Consider the following 22,471-nt stretch of genomic DNA (forward strand, 5'->3'; position numbering starts at 1 on the left):
GGCTATCAATTTTCATTTACTTTTTCCAATTGCAAATTTTAAATTTGGGGAAAGGAGAAAGAGAAGATGTTAAAGCAATGTGTAGAAATGCACAAAAAGATAAACATTACCAAGTTTTTATTTTGATAGATGACATTGTAGATCTTGACAAACATATATGCAGTTTATAACAAACTATACTCAGAGCAGCAGGAAGCCAATAACTTCAGCCTGAAGATGGTGAATGTGATTTCACCAAAACGTCGTAAAGACACTCAAAATATTACATGGGAAAAAACCCGAACTTGCAACAATCTACATACATATACCTGTGAAAATTATGAAAACGTGTGTGTGTGTGTGTGTGTGTATGTAATCTAATGACTTATAATTATTAATAGATGTGGTTAAATGTTAGTAACATGACAATGAAAAGTGAAACATGGTTGCTGACCTGTGTGAAAAATATAAGCCTAACGCCAGCTGACAGTTGGATTAGCACAATTTATTTTTCACTTATCTGTCAGATGTGACATATTTTAAATGAACTGCAACTGGAGTGGTAATTTGCTTTTTTTAATTCTAGGTTGAAGGAATGTCATGGGCTACCTCTTATTAATGGGCAAAATTGTGACCCATATGCTACAGTATCTGTTGTTGGTCCTTCAAGGTAACTAACTAAAATGTATTTAAGTTGGCCAGATAACAATTTAAAATGTACCTAACCTACAAAATTGGTTTGATATTAATGCACCAGTTTTCAGTTGATAAATGTCTCATTAACAAAATATACAAGGTTAATGTACATTTTTAAATAATACCCTGTTTTCCCCAAAGTGAGACATCCCCTGATAATAAAACCAATCGGGCTTTTGAGTTCATGGCAATAAGGCTAAATGCTTATTTCAGGGTTCAAAAATAAGACAGGGTCTTATTTTCAGGGAAACACAGTGTTATATGATAGATTAAACTGAATTATAGCTCTGCTTATATGGATGCTCCATATAAGATAATATAGTGGCATGTTTTTAAAAAGTGCTAGTATGCATATTCTGCATAAAAATAATCTGAATGAAATTTCAAGTCCTTAATGAAATGCTCTGGGATAATATTGTGTCTGTAGACTCTCCTTAGCTTTTTGTAGGCACTGTGCCTCATGTAATACTTTATTTTGGACAAGTGGATAAATTACAGTCCTAGAGTTGGGAACTTTGGGCTCAACTCTGCTTTTGGATATGGAAGTTGACATGCTGTCAGTGGACAAAAAACGGCTTTTACCCCAATTTACATACTGGATTTCTGTTGGAGGAAGAAATTTATATGTACACAGTTTGAGCTTCTGAAAAAATGTGGGATATAGATCTTATAAAAACACATATTAGTTGCATTTCCATGACAGCAGTATTTATTATTTATTTATTTATTTATTAGAATTCTATGCCGCCCTTCTCGAAGCGACTCAGGGAGGCGTACAACATTGTAAATACTTATTTTCTGTCTATGCAAAATCATATGAATATATGAAAGTAGTAGTAGATAATATATTTATAAAATGCTAATGTAAATATTTAAAAAATGAATTTGTAATTCTTAATTTCAGATAGCAATAGATAAATAACATTTCATTTATAAAAGATTTTATGAACTAATTCTAAAACTTCCTTGAAATTTTCTGCTTAGTTTTTTTCCCAATAAGTATCCACATAATCAAATTGTAATAGGTTTTTAAATCCCGAATAGCCAAAATCTTCCAATGTATTGAATACAAACTGTGTATGTAGTTTGCTTATATATATAATATGTGATACATACATACATACATACATACATATTAGACACAGCTATTAACCAAACTACTTAATATATTTTTAAATATTTTAATGGGACTATACAATTTCAAGGAGTCAATGATGTACTTGGATAATTTTTAAAAAGTCTTTCTTTTAATTTAAAGTAAAAAATAACTGATTAATCACTTAGATTAATACTACTAATTACAATAATGTATTTTAAGACCTGTAGAGTAAAACTGTATTATGTTTGAATAGGAACGATCAAAAGAAGACAAAGGTAAAGAAGAAAACAAGCAATCCACAATTTAATGAAACATTTTATTTTGAGGTAACTAATTTCTTATCAATATAATGTTGATATTCTGCCCATTTATTTATTTCTGCTTTTTTGTTAGCCATTTAAATGGTAATTATGAATCAGTTTGTAAAATTTTGGGATCAGGGTACAATGGTACTTTCATATTTTCTTGGGTGGAAAATCCATGAAAAAAAAACAGGAGAAAGGTTATAATGAACAGTCTATATGTAAAAAAAAGAATTCTAATAACAAAAGCTTACAAATTGTGATCATGTGGGCTGCAGGACATTGCATCTGGTTATAAATGAGCCCATTGCCAAGACCGGGTGACTCAAAGGTGTTGCAATGTTTATGCCATATGTTACTTTTTCCCAAGCCGTTGTAACTTCAAACCATCATTAAATGAATGGTCCTAAGTTGAGAACTAGGTTTTTATATGCCTTACCTAGCACCAAAAGTTGTTTCAATTACATAGCAGTGAATGGGAAAATATGTATACACATTAGATTCTAGCATTTTATCTCAGGATGTTTCAGTAGTGATGTTGGGCAAGAATTATTAATAGAAAAGTATGAGCACTGATTATTACAGTTGATACAATAGTTACTATATAAAAACATAAGTACCAGCCTTTTTCTTCATTTAGCTCCCTTCACTTTAACATGAAAGTTCTAGAGTATTTTAAAAGTGTTGAAAAGGGTAATATAATAAATTATTTTAAAAATAATAGTAGGATAATGGTGCTTCATTAAATAGCATTTTGGTGGCAATTTCTGTATTTTCTGTTTGAAAATTTTTATTCTACTTGGAAGAATGCTAGCTGTGGTTGTTTTCACTAGCATCCGAACCTGGAATTTAACCCAAGACTTTGTACCAGTTCAGAATAAGATTATAAATGCTGTTGGAATATTTTTAAAACACTTTAAAAATTAAGGATTAATTAACTAAATTTTTCATGATAACAAAAATGGGCCTTGGGCTTTAACTGAGTAAAACAAAGATTAAGCATGGTTTTCGTATGTACTTTCTTAAAATGCTTTTTAGATATATTTCTTTTTACTAAAAAATCAATCCATTTTTTAGTAACAAGCAATGTTAGAAAGGCATAGCTATTAGACTGGATTAAATGGCTACGGCTAAAAGAGAAACATATTAATTTTATAACTTATTTTCAGGTAACTAGGTCCAGTAGTTACACCAAGAAGTCACAGTTTCAGGTAGAAGAAGAAGACATTGAGAAACTGGAAGTCAGGTATATTCTTCAATGTACTGTATTATGGCCTTTCAAAAGCAGACAATGCTTTTTATAATAAAAATTAAAAAGTTGCTCTGTAATTGCTGAAAGTGGTTGAGATAATTAAATTTGGGATGAGATTCAGTTTAAAACTGGCCTTCAGTTGAAACATATTCAAATTTAAAGTGCTGGGACCGTTGAGCTTAACCTCTTGCTCCGGTCGGGAATATGACTGTTTGATTGTAGTTAGAATGATTGTGAATGCATGGTTTTTTTATATTGTGGGGTTTTAATACCGGTTTTAGGTTGGGTTTCTTCTGCTATATTTTGTATTGTATTTTATTCTTACTTTTGTAAGCTGCCCTGAGTCTGTGGAAAAGGGTGGCATAGAAATCCAACCAAATAAATAAATATTCAGAAAAACATTTATTAAGTCAAAGCGTATTAATTGCAGCATTATTCTAATTGTGTATAATAAGTATCTGTGGCTAATAAGTAAATCATATTACGGTTTGTACTATTGATTTTAGAGTACATTTGACAACTGTTCAGACATTTTAACTGGCTTATTTATGACTTACACATTTCTTACTATGAAACAAATGGACAAATGTATATAGACACCTCTTAGTGCAATATATTTTGAGAAGGAATTATAATTGGAATATTTTGAAGAAAATAATATATTTCTTAATCTGACTTCAACTAAACCTTTTCTGTAGAGTAAGTTAGAACATCTAAATTAATATCACAGTAGGTATAACATTTAGGGAAACCTACAATAACTTCAGAAGTCTCCAACACAATGGATTTTTTTCTCTTCTTAATATATGTGCTGTTTAACAGAATTATTGGTGAGGTAAGACTCAGCAACCCATATACAGTGTGTGTATATGCTTTTAAGTTATGAATATTTTAATTGCCTTGGCTAAACAGTAATTTAAAAAATACATAATGCATGTGTCATTGGAGTGCTATAGCTTAATCAGAATAAAGATTAAACGAGGTTAAGAAAAATAAAACAAGAAAAGTAAATGCCTGAAAAGATAATATACTTTTTTTCTTTGAATGCCTCAGCACCATGGCTTTTTTCTTATTGATAACGTTTTATATTTAACTAGTACCGGTAGGCAGATTCTCACAATTGCTTTCTATAGAACTAAGGTACACTTTTCTTCCTAACTTGGACAAACTATTAGAAGAGAGATAATAACCTTACTTTCGTGCATGTGGAGTTGGTGTGCTGCTCTGTGTGATCATTTTAAATCAGATGGCCACTTAAAAATTAAATACGTTATGATGGCTAACAAATCAGTTATTAAAACTAAGATTTACCTTTCAGGATTGACTTCTGGAACAATGGCAACTTGGTGCAAGATCTTTTCCTAGGAGAAATTAAAATTCCTGTCAAAGCATTAGGAAGGGATACTTTCCAAGCATGGTAAGGAACTGAGCACTAAGTTGTCATATTGGTAAAGTGAAAAATAAGTTTAACATAATTAAACTAGCATAGCTTCTTCTACTTTCCATATCTTTACTGACTAGCCCAAGGGAATTAACATTTCCTACATTTTCATTGAAACCAACAAAAGTGAAATAAGCAAACAGTTAATCTTAATTGTGATCAAAGCAGAGATGGGTTCTAACTGATTCTTTAGAACCGTTAGTAAACCGGTGATAATGTCACGGAGCCGGTTCTGTCGGTGTCTGTGAAGTTTTTTGCTTCTGTGCATGCACAGAAACTTGGATTTTGGCAATGCACATGTGTGGTTGTGTGGCTTGGCTGGGGGAGGAAGCGAACCAGTGGCGAGGTAAGTTAGAACCCATCCCTGAATCAAAGACAGGAAAGGTCAGATTTTAACTGATAGTTTAGAGCAGTGTTTCCCAACCGGTGTGCCGCGAGACACAGCCAGGTGTGCCGCGGAGCTCCTAGGGAAGCTCCAGCTGGGCGGGGCGCTGCCGGTGCCGGGGCGGGCTTTCCCGAAACGGACGGAGAATGCCCTCTCTCGCAGCCCCCTGGCTGGGAGCGCTTTCGCTGCGAGAGAGGGCTTTCTCCGTCCATTTCGGGAATGCCCCCCCCCTCTCTCGCGCACGCCGCTCCCCTTTTCTCTCAGCCCTCCCTGGCTTCGCTTCTCAATCCCTCCCTCCTTCCGTCTTTCCTTCCCCTCAGCCGTTCTGTCTGGGGGTCTCCCGCTCTTCCCTTCCCCGCCTCCCAGGCTTTGCCTTCACCACCCCCACCCCCTTTTTGGTTGGCAAGGAGTCCTTTGCCGCATCCTGCAGTTCGCACTCGGCTCGAGGCCGCTTTCCCTGGCTGCGCTCTTTCTTTCTCTCTCTCTCTCCCGTGAGCCGGGGGAAGGAAAAAACAAACAAACAAAAACTTCTTGCTCGTGCCCGCGCTCGTCCCTTCAGCAGCGAGGGAGGGAAGTCAGAGGGCGAGGGAGCGAGGGAGCGCTCTTGTCCTCGGTGCCCTCTGCAGCCTGCCTTCCTTCTTCTTTGCCGCCGCTGAGGGACGGAGAGAAGGATAGAAAGGAAAGAGGGAGGGAGAGATAGAAAGGAAAGAGGGAGGGAGGAAAGAGGGAGGGAGAGAGAAAGAAAATAGATAGAAAGGAAAGAGGGAGGGAAAGATAGAAAGGAAAGAGGGAGGGAGAGATAGAAAGGAAAGAGGGAGGGAGGAAAGAGGGAGGGAGAGATACAATGGAAAGAGGGAGGGAGAGATAGAAAGAAAATAGATAGAAAGGAAAGAGGGAGGGAGGAAAGAGGGAGGGAGAGATACAATGGAAAGAGGGAGGGAGAGATAGAAAGAAAATAGATAGAAAGGAAAGAGGGAGGGAGGAAAGAGGGAGGGAGAGATAGAAAGGAAAGAGGGAGGGAGAGATACAATGGAAAGAGGGAGGGAGGAAAGAGGGAGGGAGAAATAGAGTGAAATGGAGGAAGAGATATTTTTTTTGTCCAAACTTTTCTTTAGCCCCCACCCCCCGCCCGAGAGAGAAAGAGAGACATAGCAAGAGAGAGAGAGAAAAAGAAAGAGATAGCAAGAGAGAGAGAGAGAAAGAGATAGAAAGAGAGAGAGAGAGAAAGAGATAGCAAGAGAGACAGAGAGAGAGACAGAAAGAGAGAAAGATGGAGAGCGAGAAAGAAAGAGAGATAACAAGAGACACAGAAAGAGAGAGAAAGAGAGATAGCAAGAGAGACAGAGAGAGAGACAGAGAAAGAGAGAAATAGAGAGAATGAAAGAGAGATAGCAAGAGAGGCAGAGAGAGAGCAAGGGAGAGAGAAAGACATAGAGGGAGGGAAGGAGGGAGAGAGAAAGAGAGGAAGAAAGAAAGAAAGAGGGAGTTTAAGTTTAAGTTTAATCAGATTTGTATGCCGCCCCTCTCCGCAGACTCGGGGCAGCTCACAGCAACAGCAATACAAGACAAATCCAATATTAAATTAATTTTAAGAACACCACAAGTAAAAACCAATCATACACACTAGCATACCATACACAAATTTTATAAGCCTAGGGGGAAGGAACATGTCAATTCCCCCATGCCTGACGACAGAGGTGGGTTTTAAGGAGCTTACGAAAGGCTAGGAGGGTGGGGGCAACTCTGATATCTGGGGGGAGTTGATTCCAAAGGGTCGGGGCCGCCACAGAGAAGGCTCTTCCCCTGGGTCCCGCCAAACGACATTGTTTAGTTGACGGGACCCGGAGAAGGCCAACTCTGTGGGACCTAACTGGTCGCTGGGATTCGTGTGGCAGAAGGCGGTCCCGGAGATATTCTGGTCCGGTGCCATGAAGGGCTTTATAGGTCATAACCAACACTTTGAATTGTGACCGGAAACTGATCGGCAACCAATGCAGACTGCGGAGTGCTGGTGTGACATGGGCAAATTTAGGAAAGCCCATGATAGCTCTCGCAGCTGCATTCTGCACGATCTGAAGTTTCCGAACACTTTTCAAAGGTAGCCCCATGTAGAGAGCGTTACAGTAGTCGAGCCTTGAGGTGATGAGGGCATGAGTGAGAGAAAGAAGGGAAGGAAGGAAGAGAGAGAAAGAGGGAGGGAGAAATAGAGTGAAATGGAGGAAGAGATATTTTTTTTGTCCAAACTTTTCTTTAGCCCCCCCGCGCCCCCCCCGTCCCTCCATTCAGTGTTCCCCAGGATTTTGAAAATATGAATAATGTGCCGCGGCTCAAAAAAGGTTGGGAAACACTGGTTTAGAGAACTGTTCAGAAGTCATGTGAACATAGTATATATCCACCAACGTGTATAGGGTAGCACTAGATCCCAATATTATTTAAAGCTTTAGTAAAATTGCATATAAAACTGCCCTGTTTGATATCTACAAAATGTACAAAAGTGCAAAAAATTGTAAATTGACAAAGGAAGGGGAGGGAGAAAGTTCCTATTACTTTATCATTCTGTTTATTCTGATTTAGTTGCTTAATTGCTGTTCTGTTCGAAAAAACTCCCTAATGTTATGTTACCGGGTCTATTTGATCCGGACTGCAAATTGATCATTTTAGGTACTTATATTTGGTCTTTTTGAAAGCTTCTTTCACCTGGAAACAAGTTTGAACATTTCTGCACACAATGGAATGAAAATTGAACTGAAAAAATTAATCCTTGTTGGTTTATTTTGCACATAAATGTGCCTCCCCCCCATTTTTGTGAAAGTTTTTTCAATTTATGGATAGTTTTGCTTGCAAAATCCATTCTATTTTACTAAAGTTGGTGTGGGATTGGTAGCTTGAACCTTTCTGAACATAATGATATGAAAATTGAATTGAAAAAAATGATCCTTATTGGTTTATTTTGCTCATAAATGGGCCCCCATGCTTATACTCAAATAGGCTTATACTCGAGTATAAAACGATATGGTCTTATATTCAAAAATAAACCAATAAGAATCATTTTTTTCAGTTCATTTCTATTTTTCTTATGTTTAGGATTGTTCAATTTAGTACAGTATATCAAAACTTTTGGGTTTATTGATAATTTTGCCTGCAAAATGCATTCTATTTTACTATTCTATTTTGGTGTGGGATTGGTAGCTTGAACCTTTCTGAACACAATGATATGAAAATTAAAGTGAAAAAAAATGATCCTTATTGGTTTATTTTGCTCATAAATGGGCCCCCATGCTTATACTCAAATAGGCTTATACTCGAGTAGGCTTATACTCGAGTATAAAACAATATGGTCTTATATTCAAAAATAAACCAATAAGAATCATTTTTTTCAGTTCATTTATATTTTTCTTATGTTCAGGATTGTTCAATTTAGTATATCAAACCTTTTGGGGGGAAATTCCTTAGGGATTTGTAGCCTTAAAAAATATAAATTGACACGAAATTCAGAAAGGATGGGGGGAGGAGCTTTTTGATCAAAATAAAAATATAAGTCTCAATTTTTCCAGTTCAATTTTCATATCATTATGTTCATAAATGTTCAAACTAGTTTTCCAGTTGAAAAAGTTTTCAAAAAGAGCAAATTCAAGTATCTAAAAAAATTATTTTTGGTCCGGTCATATACGAACAGAAACAGACTCGAAGTGATGATTTTTTTTTGCCCAGAAAACAATTAGCCACCACCCCAAAAATATTTTTTGATGATCAGCATTGTTAAATTGAGTAAATGAATGCCTAAGATTTAAAAGAATATTTCGGATTTGGAGCATAAAAAAATAAAAAGTAAAAATGGTTGCAAGCAGCCGAGGGGGGGGGGGGGGGGCTTATTTCTGATGTTAAAAAACCAGTAAGAATCATTTTTTTCAGTTCCTTTATATTTTTCTTATATTCAGAAATGTTCAAGCTACCAATCCCACAACAACTCCAGTAAAATAGAATGCATTTTGCAAGCAAAACTATCCATAAATTGAAAAAACTTTCACAAAAACGGGGGGGGGGCACATTTATGTGCAAAATAAACCAATAAGGATTAATTTTTTCAGTTCAATTTTCATTCCATTGTGTGCAGAAATGTTCAAACTTGTTTCCAGGTGAAAAAAGCTTTCAAAAAGACCAAATATAAGTACCTAAAATGATCAATTTGCAGCCCGGGTCAAATAGACCCGAGAACATAACATTAGGGAGGTGTTTTTTTTCAGCAAGAAAGAAACCCCCCACCCCCCAAAAAAAATTCTCATAGAGAGAACCCCTGAAATGATGAAAAGTCATGAAATTTCAAGTTTCAGATATGCAGGGAAAAAATTTTTACAGGGACTCAAACTTGGCTTCGGGTCACATACGACCCGAACAGAACAGCAGGGTTAAAACTACAATTTGCTCGGCTTGTCATTTAGATAATATCTTAAGCCTTATAATTTCTTCTTTTTAAGGTACCTCCTGCAGCCAAAAGATAATGGAAATAAATCTAAAAGTGAAGATCATGGATCCCTTAGACTGAATATAAATTATGCTGAAGATTATGTACTTCCATCTAGGTACTATGTGTCTCTTCAAGACTTGCTTCTGAAATCATCAGAAGTGGAGGTATTTTCCATTTTTCAATTTAAGCAGCTAATTCTCTACCATTAGCCCACGCCTTCTGTGCTGGATATGTTGGGAAGTGGTACAAGTTCTCCTTTTAAAAGGAGATATTTTAGATTAAATTTCTGCTCAGAATTCAAAAAGTAATATGTATAATACAGAATTGTATAGGCCATGGTTAACTTTTAAAAACAACTTCATATACTTTATGAAAAGGTAGAATTTTAGATGCTATTTGCTATGATTGTCAAGTGTTTGCCATTCAGAAAACAAGCAAAGGTTCTCTACAAAAAGTGAGCTTAATGAATGCATATTGTACAGATTTTATTCAATACGTCCTTTTTTAGACGTAACTTCTATTGTAGCAAAAATCTTGTAGAATACATATGTGACAGATAACAGACGTTTTTGGTCCAGGTTTTACACTGTATTTGTACAATGAATTTTTTTGAATTTGACACAGAATAATATTTTACTTACTCAAAAGAAAGTTCTTTATTTAAGTTGCATTTTTAATTTGCAACATATTTATATTATTTATACTTCCCTTTATCCCTTTTGAAATACATAGTACAAAATTCAATAATGAACGTGTCACGTTTTCTTCAGACCCTTTTCCCTTCTAAGAAATTAGTGTTTTGTGGAGGCCACACTCATTATGAGAGCACATTCTGTATAATGGCCAGCAAATGATTTGATTTAATTCCCTGTTATAGTCAAAGATACTGTCATAAAGTCAAAGATTCTGCCATAATATAGTGGACTACATTTACATTTGGATCCTATTTGGGTTGGCTTAAAGGTGAATAAAGATTCTTGAAAAGACAAGTTGTTATCTACTCTTCCTTTTCAAATTTTCCTAAATCTTTTTTTACTTCTTTTGAAGTAAGAGTTCAAATGGTAAGGTGTACTTTTGAAAGGTAAACCATTTCAATTTGTACTCTTAACCTTGTCCCCAGGCCTAATTTGCTGATTAATTTTGAGAATAGTTTATTTGGTTGCTGGAAGTGCTCTGTCTGTTTTGGATAGTCTGTACACACAGAGAACTGATTCCGTGTCTATGGAAAGTTTCTTTGGCAGTTGGACGCTCCATCTGATATTAAAAACTTAAATATGAACACACAACAGTAATTTTGAGATATATATTTTTTAATTCTGTCAAATGAAAGGCACAAAGAATATAGAAGGTTTTCTTCTAACCAGCTGGCAAAAACATAACTGTAATTCTTGAAACTGGAAGAAAATTGTTATTTTATAAAATATTTTTTTAACTTATGCTAAGATTTACCTGAAAAATCACTGTTACTCTTATTAGCGTTTCCCTGCATATTCCAATGTGAGGAATTATGTACATTCATCCCATTTCCCCCCTTTTTATAGCCAATTTCTGCATCAGCCGCTTACATCTTGGCCGAAGTGTGTCGTGAAAAATACGATGGTATTTTGCCACTTGTAAGGTTATTGCTGCACCATCATAAATTAGTGCAATTTGTTACTGCGGTGGCAGAATTAGAACTGAGAGAAACCCAGTAAGTGATTGACTTTCCATTCTCTCCAATAACTATGTCTGTGACAAAGCCAAATTAGTAAACTTGTCACACACATTTTCAATGAAATTATTTTTATCAATAAATATTACAAATTTTCTGCTTCTTGGGACTATGTGATTTAGAATCGTTTGAAATAAATATGTAATAGTTGCTTAATTGGAATACAGTGATCCCCCGATTATCGCGAGGGTTCCGTTCCAAGACCCCTCGCAATAATCGATATTTCGGGATGTAGTGGTGCGGAAGTAAAAACACCATCTGCGCATGTGCGCCCCTTTTTCCATGGCCGCACATGCGCAGATGGTGGAGTTTGCGTGTGGGCGGCGGGGAAGACCCAGGGAAGGTTCCTTCGGCCGCCCAACAGCTGATCTGCTCCGCAGCGCGGCGGCAGCGAGAAGCCGAAGATGGGGTTTCCCCGTTGCCCAGGCAACGGGGAAACCCCATCTTCGGCTCCTCGCTGCCGCCGCGCGGCGGAGCAGATCAGCTGTTGGGCGGCCGAAGGAACCTTCCCTGGGTCTTCCCGCCACCCAGGCAAAGGGGAAACCCCAAGATCGCTTACCGCTTGCCCGTCACCTGCTCGCCCGGCCGCTCGCTTGCCGCTTGCCTGTTCGCCCGCCCGGCTGCTCGCTTGCCGCTCGAGAGCAAGAGGGAAAGAGATAGAGAAAGAGAGAGAAGGAAAGAAAGAGATGAGAGAGGGAGGAAGAGAGTGTGAGAGAGGAAGAAGCAAGATAGAGAAAGAGAGAGAGAAAGAAAGATGAGAAAGGAAGGGAGTGACGTCATCGGGTGGAAAAATGGCGATATAGCCTTTCGCAATGATCGGGATCGCGAAACTCGGGGGATCACTGTAGATAATTTATAGGAGACGTGACACACACTATTTTCAAATTCTGGGGAAATCTTGTGATTTTGTAATCCTGGAGAAAAACATACAGGATCTTCCACCTTTCTTTTATTTATTAAAGAGGGAATCCTTGCAATTATGCTGTGCCCCCTGCAATGAAACACTGCACTAAGATTAGTATGATTCAACCCAAAGTTTCTTCCTCCTTCCTGGCCAGCTAAGCATAATTGGTTTTATTAATTGTTTTAAAATGCCAGCTGACGGGACTATGGGGAAGGGCCTTCTCTTTGATAGCCCTGCCTCTCTGGAACCAACTCCCCCCGGAGATTTGTACTGCCCCCATCCTCCTAGCCTTTCAAAAGGCTTTAAAAAATCAGTAATGTGTTAGTGGAGTGGATGAGTGATGGACGATTGTTTTTCAGTATTGTGGGGTTTTATATTGTATTTTGGTTTTTAATTCTGTACGCCACCCTGAATCCACTGTAGAAGGGTGGCCTATAAATTTGAATGAATGAATGAATGAATGAATGAATGAATGAATGAATAAATAAATAAATAAATAAACATAGTCTTAAATTTCTAATTTGAATTATATTACAGAGAAGTAAATACAATCTTCAGAGGAAACTCTTTAACTACTCGATGTATAGATGAGATGATGAAAATAGTGGGAAAGCACTACTTGAAAATTACTTTAAAACCAATTCTAGATGAGGTAAGATAAATGTATGTGTTAAAATGTTATATATTGGGAATAATGGAAAACCCCCTACTGCCTAAAATTTCATGCTACTACTACAGATATCAGTTGCTGTCAGCTTTTGCCAGGTGTAAAATGTCTTTATTGTTTTCTTGGGAGTGGATGAACTATGCCAGTTCTTATCATGTCAATCTGCAAAACAAATCTAATAAAGGTCCAATCACTTTGCAAAATATTAGGTTGCAAATTGTTTAATTCATTTGTTAATATTTTTACCTTATACTAATATATATTGGGTGAACAGCATACCAAAGGTCAAGAACCTCAATTAAACTTGAGAGAGAGTAATATTTTACATCATCTTCTCTTTTCAGTAGCATACATCTGCTTCGCTAGAAGTAGATTTGAAATTGAATTTTCAATATGCAAACAGAAAGAAAGTTTGTCCTTACTGCTGTTGTTTGTGGTCAGAACTCCAAGGTATAGTGGGAATTAGATTTCAAAACTATTTAAAAATAACAATGAAACACATCCTAGAACAGTGATGGCATGCCAAAAGTGTATGTGTGTGCGTGCGCTAACATGTGCATGTGCCCACATCCCTTCCTTCCCCCCACCCCCTCCCTGTGCTGCCCAGCGCATGTGCACAACCCCCCCCCCCCCAGTCCCCACGCATGCGCACAGGCCTCATTGAAGCCTGGGACATGAAAAACGGTGGCCCGTTGTACTGTTTTTTGCTTCCCTGAACTCCCGAGGGTTAAGGGAAGCTTTCTAATGCCCCGGAATGCAAAAAACACCACAACGGTCAAACCGGAAGTTCAGAAAACGCACTTCCGGTTTGCCCGTTGTGCTGGTTTTTGCACTCCAGGGCTTTAGCAAGCTTTCCTGAACTCTCCAGAGTGCAAAAAACAGCACAAGGGGCAAATTGGAAATGCATTTCCCAAACTTCCAGTTTGTCCATTGGGCATTTTTTGGCACTCCGGGGCTTCAGGGAAGCTTCCTTGAACCCTCCAGAGGGTGAAACGGCCTTCCCCAAAGCATTTCCATGTGCCACCTGTGTCACATGCCCTAGATTCACCATCAGGTATTAGGTTATAGCATGATGCACAAATATAACATTTTTGGAAATTACTATATCTTATTAGTTTGTGCACATCACAGTGGAAATAGAAAAGATGCTACGTTTAGTACTGGCAGGGAGGAAATATAATTTCACTCCATATTGTGTTGATGTTATGTGAAGATTGAAGCAAAAAGGCATCTTAGCAATCCGTATGTTCTTGGCTCACATTTCTCTGAATCCTGGTTGTCACAAAAAGGATTACCTTTTTCATTGTAGTAGCTACAATTGTAGGGGCTAAATAACACAGCATCATTTTTGTGCCTAGCTTCATCTTCCCAGAACAGTTCAGGCTCATTCAGCAAAGATTGCTTGTATTCTTGTGACTGTATTCTGATTTTCTTGCTGGATATCATCTAGCATTATTCGCTGCAAGCCGGAGCAAGAAAGTTTATTGTTTATCTAACAAGAAAGTTTATTGTTTCCTAGTTACCAATATGGGTGAGGCATGTTAAAGAAAGAGCAGCCCCCCCCCCCCCTGTAATTGTAGCCTGTCAAATGATCAACTTTGCATTTACTGCATAGGTTAAACTTTCCACACAAATTGTTCTACAACACTTTCAAGAGACTGAAGGAAAGGAGTGGTTTTCTGGGTGTTGTAAAAATCAGTTGTATCTTGAAGAATCATTGTTATAGGTTAGCAGCCTCATTTTAATATCTGATCCAAGAGAGAACATAATTATTGTATTATTGGCATTTTATAATTGATAAAACTTTCATTATTTTAACTTAAGAACAAATCTCACTGAACCCAGTTTTGAGTAAACAGGTAATATAATTGTGCTGTAAATTTTAATCTTGTTTTAGATATGTGAGAATCCTAAACCTTGTGAAATTGATCCCCTGAAACTGAAAGAAGGAGATAATGTGGAAATGCACAAGGTATGCTAAAATGTTGTGTGGGTTTTAAATATATATATAGGCAAAATCAAAAGGGAAAGGAAAGCTGTTCAGATTCTTAATATACTTTGTTACAAAAATTATTGTGGATTTTTACATTTCAGAAAATGTTTGGTTGTTAGAAGTTCCATATGGAACTTCTACCGTGTTTTCCCGAAAGTAAGACAGCGTCTTACTTTCTTTTTACCCCCAAAAGCCTCCCTACGTCTTACTTTCGGGGTATGTCTTATATTGGAGGCGACTGGGGAGGCGACCGGCGGCGAACGGGAGAAGCCGGCGCTGCTGCTGCTTCGGAGCCGCTCGCGGGCAAAGAGCGAACAAGAAACTTTCCCCGGATCTTTTTTCCCAGCGACGCGATCTGGAGGAGGAGAGATCCTGCAGCCGCCAGGTGGGGGGGGGGAGGTGGGAAAAAAAGTGCCGCAGCGATAGCGCTTGGGGGGGAGACGCTTTGAAGCGGGGGGTTGATGTCAGTCAGTCACGGCAGCGGGAGAAGCTCTGACTGAGGAGAAGCCCCCGGTTCCCGTGCCCCGTTTGGCCATGCCGAACTGTAAAAATAATACCGTAATAATAATGGAGCGGGGAGCAAAATCCTGGCCGGAGCGTTGCAGCAGCTTCCTTTCGTTCAGCGATGGTCTCCCCAGACTGACACCAACCCCCCGCTTTGAAGCGTCTCCCCCCAAGCGCTATCGCTGCGGCGCTTTTTTTCCCACCTCACCCCCCCGGCGGGTGCAGGATCTTTGCAGAGGCGCCGAAGCTGCGGCCGAGACCATCGCTGAACGAAAGGAAGCTGCTGCAACGCTCCGGCCAGGATTTTGCTCCCCGCTCCATTATTATTACGGTATTATTTTTACAGTTCGGCGTGGCCAAACGGGGCACGGGAACCGGGGGCTTCTCCTCGGTCCGAGCTTCTCCCGCTGCCGTGAGCCCGAAAATATCGGAGGGAGGGGGGCGGGGGGTGGACGAGAGACTCCTGTTTCTGAAGGGGGGCCGCGAGCCCCCCCGGCCGCGTTTGAGCTTCTGGCACTTCTCTTTTTTAGCCCTCGTTCTCCTCCTCTTCCTCCTCCTCCATCACCGCCGCCACGCCGCACTGCTCACCCAGAGCGAGGGGAGGAGGATCTGAAGAGAGCGCCAATGGGAAGGAAGCGCTTCCCCCAGGAGGGACTGTTATTTCCCTCAAAAGTCCCGTGGAAGCGGCTAACTTGGGTGCTTTCCCTGCGGCTAACTCGGCTCCGCCGGCAAGTTTCACTGGCTCTCGAGGCGAAAGCGAAGGCAGGAGCAGGTCGCTCGCTGCAGCAAGCCCCGCCGTCTCCGGCCGACAGCTCCCTCTAACGAGCCGAAGCTTACCCCCGTGTTTCCCCGAAAGTAAGACATATGTCTTACTTTCGGGGTACGGCTTATATTAGCCGACCCCCCTGAAACCCCCGATACGTCTTACAATCGGGGGTGTCTTACTATCGGGGAAACACGGTAACAACCAAGCATTTTCTGAAATGTAAAAATCCACAATAATTTTTGTAACAAAGTATATTAAGAATCTGAACAGCTTTCCTTTCCCTTATGATTTTGCCTACTGCATTTCTGGTCTTTAGTTTCATTGTGTCAGCCTCACTGTAATTACTGGGTATAATTAAAAGCAACTGTAGAACGAAATACAATATTTGATACATACTTGTCACAATTTAAATCAAACCTTATCATTATAGTCCACACCACTACCTTTAAAATGTACCTGTCAGTAGCCAATGCAGAGCCCATTAGTGTCCCTCACCAAGAACTGATGTATGTGCTGGCCACCACATTTTGGAACAGTGCAGCTTCTGACTCAAGGATAGCCTTGTGTGACATTCACTGCAATAATCCATACTCATGAAAATGAGGGCATGAGGTATCATACAAGGTCAAGTTGCAGTTGGCACACTAGCCACAGATGGACCGTAGTCTCTAATCATGTTCTAGAAGGATCTATGGGTTTAGACACCCTTCCCTCTATTGCAAATCTACCTTCTTGTGAGTAATGTCTACCTACCTACCTACTTACTTACTTACTTACTTACTTACTTACTTATTTATTTATTTATTTATTTATTTATTTATTTATTTATTTATTTATTTATTTATTAGATTTGTATGCCGCCCCTCTCCAAAGACTTGGGGCGGCTAACAACAATAAACAAAACAATGTAACAAATCTAATATTAAAAAATAATCTAAAAAAACCCCAATTTAAGAGACCAATCATACAAACAAGCATACCATGTATAAATTCTATAAGCCTAGGGAGAAGGGAAAAATTTCAATTCCCCCATGCCTGACGACAGAGGTGGGTTTTAAGGAGCTTGCGAAAGGCAAAGAGGGTGAGGGCAACTGTGATATCTGGGGGGAGCTGGTTCCAGAGGGTCGGGGCCGCCACAGAGAAGGCTCTTCTCCTGGGTCCCGCCAAATGACATTGTTTAGTCGACAGGACCCGGAGAAGGCCAACTCTGTGGGACCTAACCGGTCGCTGGGATTCGTGCGGCAGAATGCTGCTGTCAACAGAAGATTCTTGTACAAACAGTAATTCTTATCTTACTTGGGTTCAGCGTCACTCTGTTTTCTCCAGTTCAGATATTTAGTAGTCTTCAAGAACCAAGAGAATATCAGTAGCATCTCCCATATAGGTCAAGATGCCAATGTAAAGATGAGTGTCATCAGCATATTGCTTATACAATTGGGCCCTTAGAGGTTCTCATTATTGACTCCATGTAAATATTAAAAAGCAAGTCAGAAAGGAACAACTCCTGTGACACTTCACACATCACAAGTTATCAGGTCAAGCTGCTGCCACTTCTGACTGGAACTGAAAACTGAGGAAGGATTAGAACTATTGCAAAACAATACCTCCAGTTCTCAACACCCATAGGCAATGTCCTGATTCCAGGACCAGCCTTTTCAGAAGGGAGCACCCCACAGTACTTAGCAAGACTTCAAGGAATTTTCTCCCTACAAAGAGCAGCTGTTAATCTCCCAGATTCAGCTGGCGGACAACAGCATAGAATGTCTCAACTTCCTTCAAGGTCACAAACCAGGAGGAATCCCAGATAGCATCACAAAACCATGCCCCATTCACCACCAAGGACAGAATGACATCATTGATAAAGTCACTGTGTGTGGCAAAGAAAGAAAAATAATTTTTGGATGGCCTTTCTAGACTATTGGTATGCATTTTATTATTTTTTTAAACTGCCACTAAATGCTAGGATGGTAACTATGCATCCAAATTTTGTTCAAGAGATTTTTCTAATTAATAAAATGAACTTGGTAAATACTTAAAATATAAAAAAAATATTAACTTTGTGAAATTATTTGTCTGCACAGGAAAATCTTCGTTATTATGTTGACAAAGTTTTCGGTACAATTGTACAATCAAGTATAAGTTGCCCAACTTTAATGTGTGATGTCTTGTGTTCTTTGAGGCGCTTGGCTGCTGAAAGATTTCCTAGTAAGTGTATCAATGTCTCAAAATGACAGTATGATCTGGGGCGTCAATAAAAGGTCCATATCCATGAGAATGTTACCAAAAATCAATTATATAGTATTATAAAAAAAGGGAAGTACATATTATTAATGTACCAGTTGTAGACACTCTCTGTCTTCTGTTGATATACTGTTGTTAACAGCAAGCAATTCAGAGGTGGGGTTCACATAATTTCCTTACCGGTTCACCCAGCACCAAAAATGTGACCATGCGCATGTGCTTCGCTCAGGTATGGGACTTGCACGCATACACGTGACTTGAAAATGTGGCTAAATAGAACATCATAACGGATGGGCGGCCCACCTGCAGGTCACTACTATCAGTTCTCCTGAACTGGCTGAATACCTTATAAATTAAAATTTCTTGATAAGTTGCCTCTTCCTGTTGTTCTATTGAAAAATAATTTACATTTCCTCCCTATAGAAAGTAACAGTCATAGAAAATATATTCCATAGGCGAGTATTGCTTGCACCAACCTTGGGTGCCTAAATTCATCTCTATCTTTATTTCTAAAATGAGAAGAAACAGGCAGAATTAACTGTGATTTATGGAAATTTATCAAATTTTAAAATGTATCTTTGGAAATATCTTCCTTTGCATAGTTAAGATTAATCATAACAATAGAGTCTACTGTTAAGTAAATACAAAGGTGGAAACCTGCAATTTCATTCACACCTGTGACAAAGAAGAGAAAGGGGGACAATCCTTAGTTTACTATAACTAGCAGGTAACATCAAATAAACTAACAATTCTGATACGTGCCCAATAACACAGGGCCACGAATCTTTCATCCTAACTTCACTTTCATTTCATACTACTTGCTACTTCTCAATTTTGCAGAAGAATAGTAACCATTTTTTCTACTGACACCCTACTAAGGTTTTTCCCTATCTTATTTCACCCATTTTCTGCTAAGTTGTACATTTCATGGTTTTTCTCTGCAGATGACCCTCATGTACAGTACTCTGCAGTGAGCAGCTTTGTGTTCCTTCGTTTCTTTGCTGTAGCTGTAGTATCGCCTCATACTTTCCATTTACGACATCATCATCCAGTAAGTTTTGATAATGTTATGTTCATACATTTGGTGAGCTTAGGAGGATGTATTCAGAGATAATCTTGCAGCACAAGCAGCTGAGGGAGCCTGAAAACCACTTAATATCTTTTTCTTTAAACAAACCTCACTTATCAGTTATCAAACATTAAAGCATTCTGGGTTACTTTCATATGTTGAAAGTATTTGGCACTAGAAACTATATGACTAAAACCAAATTAAATCTAATGATTTAACATTTGATGTAGGTATATTTACTATTTTCACTAAAATTAAGAAAAATTAAAATACATTCAGGCTGGTTTATAACTTTAATAAATTTGAAAACATCTACTGAAAAGCTAGTCTGGTGCAGTGATTAAAGTACCAGGCTAGATACCAGGAAGTTATAACTTCTGATTTAGGCATGAACCTAGCTGGGTAATTTGAGCCAATCATTCTCATAATCCTAAGAAGAAGGCAGTGGCAAACCTCCAAATCTTGCCAAGGGATCTGCAAGGACTAATGCAGCTGCCAGATGTCAACATTAATCCAGACTCGCACACAAACACACCCCAATCATATTCCATCATAGTTGGTATAATTTGGTTGGTTGGTTTAAAAAAACCCACCCCTTTTTAATTTATTTAAATTTGACTGCATTGCTCAAAAGCCTTTAATAATGTCTCTTTACAAAAAGTCCTCAATACAGTTCATAAATGAGCCATATTATTATTCTAAACAAAACTCTTGTGAAAGCTTCCACAGGAAATAAAATGCAGACAGAATGAAGTCATTAATATTGCACGCAGATGTCTTATTTATTTTTCTTCCTGGATTATTGGTATATGATTTTTTTAGTTGCATAATTTCTATAGCATTTATGTAGAAATCTTCCACTAGACCAGGGCTAGGCAAAGTGGGCTCTTTTATGACATGTGGACTTCAACTCCCAGAATTCCCGAGCTAGCATGATTGGCTCAGGAATTCTGGGAGTTGAAGTCCACAAGTCATAGAAGAGCCCACTTTGCCTACCCCTGCACTAGACCAAGAAGTTAAGTCTTTGGCAAAAATTGTGATAATTTCTGTTGCTTATTTTGGCACTGAAGATGCCATGTAGAATTTGCACAATTTTTCTTCCACATTTTTGGGTCAGTGTTCTCTTAGCTACACCCTACTTCTCATATCCACTTTATTCCTCCTTTTACTCAGCAGCTCAAAATATTGCATACAGTATTCTCTTCTATCATTGTTTCTCCCACATTCACCACCATTGGGTTTAGAGTTAGCGCATGGCCCAAAATCACCTAGTGAGTTTCCATGTGTCAGAATGGACCTATAGCTTGCCAGTGCCACTTCAACTTTTAACCACTATATTGCACTTCTTTCTTTCTTTTTGGATCCTATCTATCAATTCATTTTCACTTGTTCAGTCTTAGGTCTCATTCTTCATTAAAGTAAAATTGAAACGTATTAGGTTATCATTACTAAAGGATTAATTTAAATCTGTAGAACTAAAGCTTTCTTTGCTCACTAATTAATGGTGTAGTAAAAGCTATTTCTATATTCTTTCTTCTCACCTGAAAAACTTCTCCAAAAGATAGAGGAACTTTCCAAATCACATAAACAAATATTTCTTATTATTTTAGGCAGAATTACCCTGGAAGTAACTGTATTGACTGATATGCAGTTAGGACCAATTTTATATCTGAAGAAAAATAATTCTTGTTTCAATATTGAATGCTTATGTGAATACCCATGAAACCTGTATTGTTGCAGAAAAAGTATGTTTGATATGCTGATGTATCTGCTATTTCATTGTGCAGTTAGTCCTTGACTTGGCCAACACTGAAATGGAACACACAAGTGTGTCACATTTTTGCATGCTCAGTAACCAGTCCGTGTTTATGGTTGTTTGCAGCATCCTTTGGTCATGTGACTGTAATTTACAGCTCTGTTTTTCCTTCCCTTTTCTGGAAGCCAGCATTTACTTGAGGTTTCTGGCAAAAAAAATTGATTGTGGACAATGGGTTCACTTAACAACCACTATGGCAGTGATGGTGAACCTTTTCCCCTCAGGTGCCGAAAGAGCGTGGGCACACGCTTTCATGCATGTGCAAGTGCCCACACCCATAATTAAATACCTGGGGAGGGTGAAAACAGCCTCCCCTGCCCCCTGGAGGCCGGAAATGGCCTGTTTCCTAAATTCTGGTGGGCCCAATAGGCTTGTGTTTCTCCCTCCCCAGGCTCCAAAGACTTCCCTGGAGCTAGGGGAGAGTAAACACACTCTCCCCCACCCTGGAGGCTCTCAGGAAGCCAAAAAACGCCCTCCAAGAACCTCTGTGTGAGCCAGAAATCAATGGGGCTGGCGCACACATGCATGTTGGAGCTGAGCTAAGGCAACAGCTCACTTGCCAGCAGATATGGCTTTGTGTGCCACTTGTGGCACCTGTGACATAGATTCACCATCACTGCACTATGGTGTTCATTTAACACCATAGTGATTCACTTTAATGACTATCACTAAAATTTCATAAAATCGGTTTGGTCATATGATGATCCACTTAGTTTGGGCTCAATTACAGTTGTACCTGAAATACTTTGTTACCAGATACAGTATATTTGGCGGTCATATTACAGGTAGTTTTTGACCGACAACCACAATGGAGCTCCAGATTTCTGTTGCTAAGAAAGTTGAGTGAGTTTTGCCCCATTTTATAACTGTGCCACAGTTATTAAGTGAGTCACTGCAGTTAAGTTAATAACATGGTTGTTAAGTGAATCTGGCTCCCTTTTGTCTTACCTTTGCAAAAATTGCAAAAATGATCACATGACCCTGGGACACTGCAACTTTGTCATAAATACATGCCAATTGCTAAGCATCTGAATTTTGGCCAAATGACTAGGGATGCTGCAACTTTGTAAGTGTGAAAAACGGTCATAAGTCACTTTTTTGAGTGCCATTGTAACTTTGTACATCACTGAATTGTTGCCAGTCAAAGACAACATGCATACAACCCACTTGAACTATCACTT

The 22,471-nt window shown here is 38.8% G+C and overlaps 1 protein-coding gene across 2 annotated transcripts in view; it reads left to right on the top strand.

Annotated features, from left to right (window-relative positions):
- Positions 1-22,471, top strand: part of RASA2 (RAS p21 protein activator 2) — a 59,612-nt gene that overhangs the window by 22,003 nt on the left and 15,138 nt on the right. For both annotated transcript variants that reach the window (XM_070753345.1, XM_070753344.1), the window contains exons 6-15: positions 566-649; positions 2,028-2,100; positions 3,246-3,322; positions 4,647-4,745; positions 9,630-9,783; positions 11,161-11,309; positions 12,772-12,886; positions 14,799-14,873; positions 18,246-18,369; positions 19,350-19,456. In XM_070753345.1, coding sequence (XP_070609446.1) covers positions 566-649; positions 2,028-2,100; positions 3,246-3,322; positions 4,647-4,745; positions 9,630-9,783; positions 11,161-11,309; positions 12,772-12,886; positions 14,799-14,873; positions 18,246-18,369; positions 19,350-19,456 — 1,057 coding nt within the window. The remainder of the gene's footprint in view (positions 1-565; positions 650-2,027; positions 2,101-3,245; positions 3,323-4,646; positions 4,746-9,629; positions 9,784-11,160; positions 11,310-12,771; positions 12,887-14,798; positions 14,874-18,245; positions 18,370-19,349; positions 19,457-22,471) is intronic.

Source organism: Erythrolamprus reginae, chromosome 5 (assembly GCF_031021105.1).
Source record: "Erythrolamprus reginae isolate rEryReg1 chromosome 5, rEryReg1.hap1, whole genome shotgun sequence".
Lineage (NCBI taxonomy): Eukaryota > Metazoa > Chordata > Lepidosauria > Squamata > Dipsadidae > Erythrolamprus > Erythrolamprus reginae.